A 13,221-nucleotide genomic window follows, 5' to 3' on the forward strand; every position below is an offset into this window, starting at 1 on the left:
TAATAAGACATTGACTTTATTCTTTGACAATTTCATATATACATAATGTATTTTAGTCATTTTTGCCCCCCATTACTCTTGTCCTCCTCCCATTCCTATTTAACCCCTCGTTCCCAACAAGCTCTTCTCCTACTTCCATTCTTTTCTTGTTTTATATGAGGTTATTTTGTTTGTGTGTGTGTGTGTGTGTGTGTGTGTGTGTGTGTCATTGAGTTTAATTGGGGTTGCTTGCATAATAATACATTGAAACTCATGAAGACCTGGATCATTTTTCAGGCCCCACATTCTTTGGTGGTATGCGGGGAAGTGAACTTTGTTATTAAAATAAGCTCTTTAAAACAAATTAGGTTTCACTAATAACTTTCAGTGAATCAATGCTTAAACAAGCAGCTGTAGCCAGTTCCGACTGAGCAAAGACCAAAAATCCTCTACTTTCAGCCAATGATTAACTGTGAACTACTCATTAGGAAGAATAGGAGATAAGAAAAGTTAAATTATAAATGAAAGAAAACATAATGAAAATAGAATAGTGTTATATGTAAAGCATTTTATACATCAAAAAGAAAATACAGAATATCTCCTTTACAGAATGGGCAGTGAATGGACAATTCAGGAAGAAAGTCATATAAATAGCCAATAAAAATGTTCAGCCTCAGCATCAGATGCAAACTGAAATAAAAAGGTACTGTTTTTGTCCCCCTGTTTATCTTTTTAAATTGATAATATCTATAAGTAATGAGAATGCATCTTCATGATTTATTGTTGGGTGTGTAAATTCACATAAACCTATTTTTTCAATGCTGGCTCTAAACCTGAGCTGTACCCCAACCCCACACAAATGTTCTAGAATGCACTTTGGAATTACCTCACCAAAAGAGCAATCCCCTCTTCCCAGAAGGAGTCCTAAGGAACCAGTAAAGGACATGTGCAGTTGCATTAGACAGTGGCCCTTGGAATGGGTTCAGTAAGCAATGAATTGATAGATTGAGATAGAAACTAACACGTAAAAAAGCCAGGTGTGATGACTGCCTTGTAATTCTAGCACTGGGAAAGGCAACAGGAAGATTCCTAGAGCTCACTAGCCAAGCAACTTCACCTACTTGTGAGTCCTAGGTCCAAAAAACAAGGTGGACAGTGCCTGAGGAACAACACTTGAGATTGACCTTGCCTCTACAAGCATGCTTATAGACAAACATGCATGTGCACACATGAACATGAGCATACACCCACACATACCCAACCACACACACACACATACACACCACCACATTTCAGCCTTACATGGAATCTTGAAAATAACTCAGAAGACTATCACTATTAGAAGTGATAAATATGTTATGCTACAGTTATTAAATGGATTCACATATAGCTGCCCAAAAGAATAAGACTCTTTCATACATATAGATGTGAGTGGTCACTAAGGTTAAGTGGCAAAAGGTTCAGAATACTATGTCTCTAATGATTCTATCTTTACAAAAAGGAATAACTCAAGCTGAGTGAGTACATGTTTATATAAACACAGAAGTATGTATTCAGGTACCATAGAAACACATAGAAAAGGTTTAGACCAGCACCGTCCAAGAGAACTTTGCATGAGGGAAGTATCTCATGTATGTACCCTCAAGAATGGGAGCACAAGCTAAACATCTGAAGGTTGCTATGTGACTGTTAAGTTTTATTTAGGTGTTGTGGTGGTAGAAGGTATTTTTGGTTTGAGGTTTGGTGGGGTGTTTCTGGTTTTTTTGTGTGTTTTTTTAAAAAAGAGTTTCTTACAGCCCAGGCTGGCCTCAAACTCACTATAAAGTCCAGGATGACCATTAAGTCCCAATCTTCCTGCTTTCATCTTCCCCTAAGTGCTGGGATTATAGGTCTGCACCACCATTCCCAACCTAGTTTTAATTAATGTAATTGTGAATAGCCACCTGTGACTGGTAGCTATGATTTAATACATCTTTAAAGACTATCAGCCAGGTGTGGTGGTGCACGCCTTTAGTCCCAGCACTCATGAGGCAGAGGCAGATAGATCTCTGTGAGTTCAAGGCCAGCCTAGTCTACATAGTGAGTTCCAGGCCAGCTGGGGCTACAGGGAGACCCTGTCTCAAAAAGATCAAAAACAAACAAAACAAGCATGCATGAATGCATACATACATACATACATAGAGATATATAGATATGTTTATGGGATTCTGTGACCACTATCAGTAGGTAGAAATCCTGGCCCTTCTCTCACATGCACTACTATCAGAATCAAAGTGTCCACATGTATCCCTCTCCCTGCTAGAAATTCTGTGATGGATACGGGAGCTTCCTTTTCAGTGATTAGATTCATGGGCAGTGTTGAAAATAGCCTTGACCTCCTTCTCAGGCAGAATTCTTGTAGTCAAGAGGAACTCATGAAGGGGAAAGTAGCACTGTAGAGTTTGCAAGAGGATGTTTCCATTTGCTAATGATTTACCAGTAGGTGAAATTTAATTTGTAATGTACTGTTTTTAAAGATTCTAATTTTATAAATGTTACATGAAAAACTGTTCTAAAGTAAAACAAGTAATTATCTGTATTTATTGTTGGGGGAATTATATTCTCTAGGATTTCGAGCAGTCAAATTTACTTTGCACACCAGAGATCTGCTAAGCACAGTATTATATATTCTCAACTCCTGCAGTTTGCCTGTTGACCATATCCAAAGCTCCAACACTAATGTGCATTCCCAGCCTCTCAAAGAAGCTACAGGGATGCCTGACAGGCCCATCAAATGGCACAAGTCCTACTACTCCTTTACTGGATTCAAGGACCCTGATGAAGACCTTGAACATGCCTCAAAGGTGGAAACAACCCTAATGTAAGAAAATGGTTTGCTTTAAATGGCCAGATGCAATTCATGTTTTCACACAGTTCTATTTTAATCATCCATCCTGAAAAAAAAAGACACCAGATGTAGTGGCACATGGCTATAATTCCAGCAGTTGGAAGGCAGAGGCAGGAGGATCAAGAGATCAAGGCCAGTCAGGCATACATAATGAATCCCTGCCTCAAAAACCAAAATGGAAGAGAGGGAGGGAGATAACTTTATAAACTATCATCCTGAATAGATGAATGAGAAAGAATATTTTTTTTTTTGTCTTTGAGACAGGGTCTCCCTGTAGCCCCAGCTGTCCTCCTAGAACTCACTATGTAGACCAGGCCGACCTTGAACTCTCAGAGATCCGCCTGCTTCTGCCTCCCAAGTGCTGGGATTAAAGGTGTGTGCCACCACGCCCGGCCAAGAAAGAATATTTTTAAATTATAAAAACTAGATATGAAATGTATGATATACCTTCTTTATAAAGCCACCATTAATATTTGATGGTTTTATGTTTTGGTGCTTATTTGTTTGGGAAAGAGGTTCACAAAATACTGTTAAATGAAACAAAGCTGATTGCAAAACACTCTGCACAATATGAACCCATTTTTATAAAATATATTTTGCAAAGTAAAGGAACAAGTTAAACTTATTGAAGTATTAGCATTGGTTCTTTCAACATGGCAGGATGCTTGTTGATATTGCTTAAGCCTAATGGTTTGTTTGGTTTTTTGGTTTTTACATTTTTATAGTATGTGTATAAGTACTTTCCACAGAGGTCATAAGAAGACATTGGATCCCCTGAAACTGGAGTTACAGATGGTTATTAGCCACCATATGGGTGCTGGGAACCAAACCCAGGATCTGTGTCAAGGTGAACATAGGACTGGAAATGCCTGGCCTAATGGGTATAGAAAAAAAAAGTGAGATTGTGGGAGTGGAGGCAAAAAGCAAAAATGATGCTATTGGACCTTACTCAGCTAAGGGGCTTAAAGGATAAAGTATTAGAGAATCTCAGAGGGTTGGAAAGATGGCTCAGTATTCAGAGCACTTGATGCTCTTGCAGAGGACCAGAGTTTGGTTCCTAGCACCCACATCAGATGACTCACAACTGCCTATAACTCTAGTTCCAGGGGATCTGATGCCCTTTTCTGGACTCCTCGGGCACCAGGCATGCACATGGTGTACATACATACATACATACATGCAGGCAATTACACATACATATAAAATGAAAATAACTTTTTAGACAAAAGAGTTTCAGAAAAGCAGTAATGCTATGGCTCAATTGATCGTTTGTAAAGGACAGTTTGATAATCAGCAAGATCTTCAGCATTCTTTATCTAAATTAAGTTTTCATAATCTCTTCATTAAATGTTCAATACAATGCATGTCCTTAATGCATTAGATAAACTTTATTTTATTGTGCTAGATAGTGATTTTTCAAGGATAGAGAACATGCGACAGTCATCACTGTTCACTAATCTGCATCACAGACTCATAGAGCCAGCCAGTACCTTTACTGACCTGAATTAAAGAACTGTGGAATAAATATGGAGGCTAGAGGTGTAGATCAGTGGTAGAGTCCATGCCAGCAGGTGTGAGTTCTATCCCAAGCCCTGGAAAAGTAAACAAACCACTGCTGGAATAAGAATGTGATGCACTGGAAGGTCAGGAGAGCATATTCAGAGTTTAGTGTGGAAGCAAGAAGTTGTTTAGTACAGATGTTTGGCAGAGATGGAAGTGACAGTTGTAAAGGCACGGGTCACTTTTCTTATGTGCTCCTGTTAATTAGGATTTACTAGAAATATTTGCAGGTTTTAGCAAGAGATACATTGTCTTAAGAATATATTTTTGGGGGCTGGAGAGATGGCTCAGCGGTTAAGAACACTGGTTGTTCTTGCAGAAGACCCAGGTTCGAATCCTAGCACCTACATGGCAGCTAACAACTCCAGTTCCAGGGGATCCAACAGCCTCTTCTGTCCTCCATGGGCATTGCATGACACAGGTGCACTTACCTACACACAGGCAATACACACATACACATAAGATAAAAATAAATGAAAAATATTTTTTAGAAAGAATATGTCTTTGTTTAGATGACATTTGCTGTTATGAATTCCTGATTTCTTCCAAAGTATGGTTTGTTTTAAATTCAGGCTCTAATTTTGATGATTATCAGAGAAGCTCAGAAAGTTTCACTCTGGATTGTATGCCCTTAAGGAAGAGAGCTGCTTTATAAACCACTGATTGGGAGTTAAAGGCAGGGAAAATTGATCACTGTATTCAGTTCAGTTTTCATTAGCCATTTATCATAACATTGAAGTGAACCTATCATTAGGTAAATAAAATCTTTCATAGCTTCATAAGATGAAATTAATAGTGTCATAGCATAATAGTAGACAGGACTTCAAAAAGGCAATTGAGTTGTAGCTTTGAGCATTGATATTTTAGAAATTTACCTGAACCAGATCATCAAGCCTTATAGAGTCTGAGTTTAGCTTTAAACAAGTATAATTTTCTAACTGAAGGTCTGGGCCAAGTAGGATGAGAGAGGACAGCATCTCACTAAACAAAGGCAAGAGAAGAAACCCAAAGAGTAAATGCTGTGTAGACTGAGTACCTTTACCAGTGTGCCTCAGAGCTGACACTGGATTTATGAGACCTCTATAATTTGAAGAATTTTATGTCTCTTATTTATCCAAATGTGTTAGTGACCTTCTCATGATGGACACAAAATGCCTAAGATACACAGTTTACGAGGAGGAAAGTTCATGGTGTCAGAAGCATTAGCCCATGGTCATTGGGCACTTTGCTTTGGTCCTGCATCAGGCAGCATAGTACACCACGGTGGGACTGTATGGTGGAGGAATCCTGGCATCCTCATGGCAGATAGGAAGTTAAAAAGAAATTGAAAGGGGCTGGAGCCTCAGTATCCCTTTCCTTTTTTTTTTTTTTTTTTTTTTTGGATTTTTCGAGACAGGGTCTCCCTGTAGCCCAGCTGTCCTGGATTCACTAGGGAGACCAGGCTGGCCTCAAACTCACAGAGATCCGCCTGCCTCTGCCTCCTGAGTGCTGGGATTAAAGGCATGTGCCGCCACACCTGGCTCTCTTTCCTTTTTTTTACTTATTTTTAATTTTATATGTAAGAGTGTTTTGCCTGCATGTATGTAAGTGCACCACATGCACGCAGTGGCCACAGAGGCCAAAAGAGGGCATCGGATCCCCTGGAACTGAAAGCCTGACATGTGGGTGCTAGGAACCAAACCTCAGTCCTCTGCAAAAACAGCTGGTGCTCTCAACCTCTTAGTCATCTCTCTAGCACCTCCAGAATCTCTTTCAAGATGCCCCAGTGACCTAACTTCCTCCCACTAGGCCCTTCTTCCTAAAGGTCCCACCACCTCCCATTAGCTTCACTGGGAACCAAGTCTTCAGCCTATGACCTTTATTTATCATAATACAGAAATGGCAATATTTTTTACTAATAGTCTTTGTTGTTTGAGACAAGGGTCTCTGTGTTTTCCAGATTGTTCTCAGACTCCAGGGCTTAGTGATTCACCTGTCTCAACCTCTCAAGTACCTAGGACAACAGGCATGTATTACCATACCCAGATCCCAGTATTCTTGAACTGGGTATAGGAAGAATTAACATGCCAAGTTAGTAAACCAAAGTTAATGGCCATATTTTCCTATCAGTAAGGACCTGGTTACTGCCATGCAAAACTTCATGGTCTGGCCCTTCCAGCCCCCTTCTCTTCTGTCTCATCTCAGGCCCTCCCCTTCTGCAGGCATCATCTGATCTGGACATAATGGTTCATCTGAAGGTCCACATGCATGTGTTTGATTGTCACACCCTTCTTCCTCACCTACTTGGAAAAATCCATGCATATCACCTGTTGAACAGAATCTTTCAGGTGAATTAAATTACTGCATCCTCTCTCACAGTGGCTATGATGCTATAGTCTCCTTTATAGCTGTGTCTTCTTTACAATGGGGACTTTATCTTCCCTATATTCCCAGCACAACACCATATCACATATTTGGGATAAGTATTTTTCAATAAATTTATAATAATTTTGTTGTCTTGTAGATGTTAAATTTATAATGCTCTAGATCACATCCAAACTTTGAAAATGTCTGCCAAGGAACATTTTATCTTCTGCCTAGCACTTTTGAGATGGACATTTGAGCTCTCTGCAGTATATTACATAGCCATCAGGGACAAAGCCCACATGAGGTTTTCAGGTATCCCTCACTGAGGAGCTATGTGACTGCTGTGTTCACTCTTTAAATTGTTTCTTGCCTCCTCTCCTGGAGTTTTGACTTGCAGAGGCATGCCTAGGGCTCACCAACTCCCACATTGAAAATGTTCCCCTTGGTTCAGGCACTTTGCCGTTCTGTATGCACACACACACACACACACACACACACACACACATACACACATGCTGCAAACAGGACATTTTCAGCCCACTTCCACCCCACCCCCCAGACTCCACTCAGGTGCCTCATTTCTCCAAAGTTCTTTGGTGGGCCAAAGATAGCAAGCCTGTGTCCAGTTGCTTATAGCATAGTGAGAGACATATCCAGGGTAGTACTACACTTGAAGCCAATGCAAACTACCTTGCAGTTCCTGACAGTTACCCCACCCCCTAATCCTCAGAGTATTTTGTAGCTTTTATTTTTCTTTATGAGGCTATTGAGGAAAATACTCCAAGAAATAAGAATAATAGCTGGCGTGGTGGCGCACACCTTTAGTCCCAGCACTTGGGAGGCAGAGGCAGGCAGATTTCTGTGAGTTCAAGGCAAGCTGGGGTTACAGGGAGACCCTGTCTCAAAAATACAAAGGAGGAAGAGGAGGAGGAGGAGGAGAGGAGGAGGAGGGGGAGGAAGAGGCATCTTTTCTGCTGAGCCTATTTTATTATGGAGTTGTTGAGTTGAGACTTTAGCTGGATACTGGGTTGGGTGAAAAGGAATGGACATCCCGTGTTGCAAAGAAGGCTACCTAAGGAAGTAGGCATTCTGGAAACTCTGTGGCCAAAGAGCTAAAGTGATAAGGTCTGGCCAGTAGAAAGACTTGGGTAGAGAGATGAGGGAGTTAGCTTTGAGGTCATGGGGTACTGAAACCCTAGATTAAAATCAAAGGAGAAATTAATTCTGTGGGGCTAGAATCCATAAGGCAATCTTCAAGATCCTCATCAGGACTCATCCTCTCCAACTGTGGCTCTTGACCTTCACTTTCCAGCCTTTGAGTGCTCCCACATGATTTTCATTCTTGCTATATAGTTATTCTTAGTTCTGCCCGCCTATGTGTAACTGTCCAGAGTGAAGAGCCAATGCAGCCAGGGGAGCCTTGCAATAAACAGAAATTAAAGGCTTAGGAGAATCTTGACGTTCTCTAGAATTATTTCATCTCTAGAAACCTAGTGACAGGTTTTCTATGATTAAATTAAACTTTTTGCAATGCATAAAGGTGACTGGGCAGAGGGGCCGGCAGTTCTTAAGCAATGACATAATAAACTTGTTAGAAGTAAAGGTTTGACTAACAACTCAGGTTAACATTAACAGGACCTGAAGATAGTGTGTGTTTAGGTTGTTGATTTGTTTTGTTTTTTTGTTTGCAGTGCCAAGGATGAAACTGAGGGCCTCAGTGTACTAGGCATGCACTCCACCACCAACCTTCATCCCTGGACAAGTGTGTATTTTAAAAGAAGAAACAGGAACAGTATAGTTAAAGTGTATTATCTGTCCTTGTCCTAGGTCCTGGTTAGGTAGCAATGGAAAAAGTGCTGTTAAAAAACTGAAGAACAGTTTACCACTTAGGAATGAGCTGGATCGTTTAAAGGATGAACTGTCTGATCTTCTGCAACTCTCAGACATCAGGTAATGAAGAAGATAATCTAACGCACATGTGAAAATATGCAGGTGTTGGGCTGGAAATGTGGCTCAGTTAATAGAGTACTTGCTTAGCATACAATAGACCCTGGATTTCATCCCCAGCACCACATAAACTGGCCATGGTGGTGCATACCTGTAATTCTGGCACTCAGGAGGTAGAGACAGGAGGATCAAAAGTTCGTCTTTGGTTATGTAATAATTCCACACACATGCACACACATGGTGGTTTTTTTTTTTACATAACAGCAAAAAAATTCAGGACTTACCTGCTGCTAACACTTTCTAGGAGTTAGATATTTGGGTCTTTAATTTATCTGACAATTAAGCATTCTTCAGTTGGCATTATGTGAATATAATCAAATGATCATCTATAAGAACACAATTATTTTCTTTTTTAAATACTTTATTAATTTTATTTTATGTGTATGATTGAGTGTATTGCCTGCATGTATGTGAGTGCACCCGTGTCGTGCAATGCCGTGGAGGTCAGAAGAGGGTTTCAGATTCCTCTGGAACTGGAGTTAAGGACAGTTCATAGCTGCCATGTGGGTGCTGGGAAGTGAACCCAGGTCCTCTGCAAGAGCAGTCAGTGCTCTTAACCACTGAGCCATCTCTACAGCCCAGAACACAATTATTTCCATTTAAAACATGGCAATAAGCCGGGCGTGGTAGCACACACCTTTAATCCCAGCACTTGGGAGGCAAAAGCGGGCGGATCTCTTTGAGTTCGAGGCCAGCCTGGTCCACATAGTTCCAGGACAGCTGAGGCTACAGGGAGACCCTGTCTCAAAAAGACGAAAATACAAAAACATGGCAATACGTTTGTGGTTATTTTGTTTTATTTTTGAGACAGGGTCTCCCTGTAGCCTCAGCTGGCCTAGAACTCACTATGTAGACCAAGCTGGCCTCAATCTCACAGAAATCCATCTGCCCCTGCCTCCCGAGTGCTGGGATTAAAGGTGTGTACCACTACACTCAACTTTTAGTTGCTTTTTAAAAAATCAGGTATCCCAGCCGGTTATGGTGGTGCATTTATTCCCAGCATTCGGAGTCAGAGGCAGGCAGATCTCTGAGTTCAAGGCCAGCTAGTTGAGGCTACAGGGAGACCCTGTCTCAAAAAAGACACACACACACACACACACACACACACACACACACACACAAAATCAGCTATCCCTTGGAGCTGGCAAGATGGCTCAGTGGGTAAAAAGTACTTGCAGGCAAACCTAACAGCCTGAGTTCCATCCCTGGACCCTACATAAATGTAGGAGAGAACCGACTCCACAAAGTTGTCTCTGACCTTGATATAAATGCTATGGCACATGTCCCCACATATGTATCACTCACACACAATAATAAAAAAATTTTTTAGTCATCTAATACCACATATAGTAGGACACACCTGTAACCCCATCACTAGAGAGGCTAAAGAAGGAGAAGCACCTCAAGTTCAAATCCAATCTGGGTTACATAGTGAACACCTTGTCTCAAAAACCAAAAGAGGCAGGGTATGGTAGTTCATGCCTTTGATCCCAGCACCAGGGAGGCAGAGGTAGGCGGATTGCTGAGTTCAAGGCCAGTCAGGTCTATACAGCAAGTTCCAAACCAGCCAGGGCTACATAATGAGATCTGTCTCAAAAAAAAAAAAAGGGGGGAGCTGACAGGATGACTCATTGGGTTAAAAGCCTTTACTGTGCAAGCCTGATCACCTGAGTTCAATTCCCACAGTGGAAGGAAAGAACTGACTCCTGAAAGTTGTCCTCTGACCTCTTATGCTGCATGCTGTGGCATAGTGCACTTCTATACACACATTAAAAACATGCACAAACACAATAATAATCATACATAAATAAATGTTTAAAGATAGAAGAAAATCAACTAACTTAGAAGCATGAAATCAGTCAAAAAATGCTATATGTCTCCTTCAGAAAGGTCTTTGTCTTCTCAGGAATGGGGAAGTTGGGGTGAAAGCCTTCCCCTCCTCCACAGTGCCACTGTTAACACAGTCATATCTGTTGGCCTAGGTGGCAAAGGGGCTGGGGTGTCGCCCACCGCTGTAGCCAGCTGCACAGTCTTGGCCGCCTAGCACAGCAGAATTTGGAGCCACTTCAGAATGCAAAAGGTAATCATTGCCCACTCTTTCAGAATATCACTTAGCTGCAATAAACATTTGTAAATTGTAGTACAAAACTAAGTGCCTCTGTTCTTTTGAATAAAGCAGAAACAATACTTTTAAGCATCTACCGTATTTAATCCTAAGTTTATACACTAACTTTAAGTGTAACAGGAAGAGGCCTCTGGACCATGACCAAGGTTTGTGTTTTATCATCAGGATGCACCATCGTATTCACAGACCGCTCTGGCATGAGTGCACTGGGCCATGTGATGCTGGGAACCATGGACGTCCACCATCACTGGACAAGAGTAAGGAAGAGTGCAAAGCATGCAGACCTCTCTGACTTGCCCTCCACGTGCTCTCATTTCAAACAGTGCTATTAGTTCAGCAAAGTGCAGCATTTTAAATCAAAGCTCCAGCTTTTTTAAAGCTGGTAATACTCCATAGCTAGTACTTCAGGGTGAAGATGGATTTTTTTACATTCATTTCTTTCTTTTCTGTGTGTGTGTGTGTGTGTGTGTGTGTGTGTGTGTGTGTGTACAGAAATCAGAGGACATACTGCAGGAGTTGATTTTCTCCTTACACCCTGGTTCCCTGGGTTCCAGGGACGAACTCAAGTCATCAGGCTTTTGTAGCAAGCATTTTTACCCACGGAGCCAGCTCTCTGGTCCATATGTTAGTTTTAAACATTTACAAATAATGGGGCTGGAGAGATGGCTTAGCGGTTAAGAGCACTGAGTGCTCTTACAGAGGACCCAGGGTCAATTCCCAGCACCCACATGGTGGCTACAAACTGTCCTTAACTCCAGTTCCAGGGGAATCTGAAGACCTCTTCTGACCTCCAAGGCATTGCACGACACAGGTGCACTCACATACATGCAGGCACATACACATAAAATAATAAATAAAATATTTAAACACAAATAAAGCTGCTGTAAACATTTTGGTTTGGGTTGGTATGGATTTTTGTTGTTGTTGTTGTCTTTTTGAAGCAGGGTCTCCCTATAGCCCCAGCTGTCCTGGAACTCACTATGTAGACCAGGCTGGCCTTGAACTCACAGAGATCTGCCTGCCTCTGCCTCCCAAGTGCTGGGACTACAGGCGTGCACCACCACGCCCGGCTTGGTTTGGATTTTTGAGAGAGGGTCTCACTATGTATCCCTGGCTGGACTGGAACTCACTACGTAGACTAAGCTAGCCTCAAACTTGTGGCAGTCCTCCTGCCTCAGTCACCCAATTCCTGGAATTATAGGTGTCAGCCACCATACCTGATTTATATAAGTATGTGGACATATATTTTTCATCTCTTGGGTAAATTCTTAGGATGTAATTGCTGGATCATATGGAGATTTTAAATTTTAAGAAAATGCAAAATTATGCTTTCAATTTTGATGAAAAAATTTCAATTTATAGACATTCTAGCAGGTATGTGATACTCTCTTTGTGAGCTTAATTTGCATTTCTCTAATGATAAATGACAGTAAACATATCTTCATGGGTTTATTAACTGTCTTCCCCTGCTTTGTTGGCAAAGTGTCTATTAAAATCATATATATGGTAGAAAATTATTTCAAACCATGTATTTCACAAGGATTTTATATCTAAAGTACATATGATCTCTCAACACTCAGAAGTAAACAAAACAAAAAACCCCACCCAAACAGAAAATAGGCAAGACATGTAACTAAAGAGTACAGATAACAAATACAGGAGCACATGTTCAGAGCCGAGGATGTAGTGCAGTCACAGAGTACTTGTGGAGCACGTGTGAGCTGATGGCTGAATAGAAAATGTTGCTGATGAGGACCCAGAAAACTGGCTCACTCCTACACTGCCAGTGGGAATCCAAACGGTACAGACTCTGGACAGAAACATGGCACCTTCTTAAAACACCAAGTATGCTTGGTGGATAACCCAGCATTTGTATTCCTGGGCATTAACACTGGAAAGATGAAACATTATCTTCATGCAGAAATCTATGGATACATATCCATAGTAGCCCAAAGAAGAAAAAGTCCTTATACCTTTCAGTATGTGAACAGCTAAACAAACGGTGGCACATCCATTCTCAGCCTTGCTCAGCAATGAAGTTGAACTTTTGATGGGTACAGTGACCTGGGTGGGTCCCAATCACATTGGGATGAATTAAAAGTCAGTCTACAGGGGCTGGAGAGATGGCTCAGTGGTTAAGAACACTGGTTGTTCTTTCAGAAGACCCGGGTTCAAATCCCAGCACCCACATGGAAGCTAACAACTGTCCATAACTCCAGTCCCAGGAGATCTGATAGCCTCTTCTCATGTCATTGCATGACATGGGTGCACTCTCCTACATGCAAGCAATATACACATACACATAAAATAAAAATAA

At 41.3% G+C, this 13,221-nt stretch overlaps 1 protein-coding gene across 7 annotated transcripts in view; it reads left to right on the forward strand.

The window, feature by feature from the left end:
- Tcaim (T cell activation inhibitor, mitochondrial) overlaps positions 1-13,221 on the forward strand; it is a 135,072-nt gene that overhangs the window by 113,853 nt on the left and 7,998 nt on the right. For 6 of the 7 annotated variants that reach the window (XM_008849489.3, XM_029554280.1, XM_029554275.1 and 3 more), the window contains exons 5-8: positions 2,587-2,839; positions 8,600-8,722; positions 10,762-10,859; positions 11,070-11,161. In XM_008849489.3, the coding sequence (XP_008847711.1) occupies positions 2,587-2,839; positions 8,600-8,722; positions 10,762-10,859; positions 11,070-11,161 (566 nt within the window). Of the gene's footprint in view, positions 1-593; positions 683-2,586; positions 2,840-8,599; positions 8,723-10,761; positions 10,860-11,069; positions 11,162-13,221 lie in introns of those variants that run through there. The other variant, XM_008849490.3, reaches the window with a different exon arrangement.

The sequence above is a fragment of the Nannospalax galili genome, unplaced genomic scaffold (assembly GCF_000622305.1).
Source record: "Nannospalax galili isolate Female #2095 unplaced genomic scaffold, S.galili_v1.0 scaffold443, whole genome shotgun sequence".
Classification (NCBI taxonomy): domain Eukaryota; kingdom Metazoa; phylum Chordata; class Mammalia; order Rodentia; family Spalacidae; genus Nannospalax; species Nannospalax galili.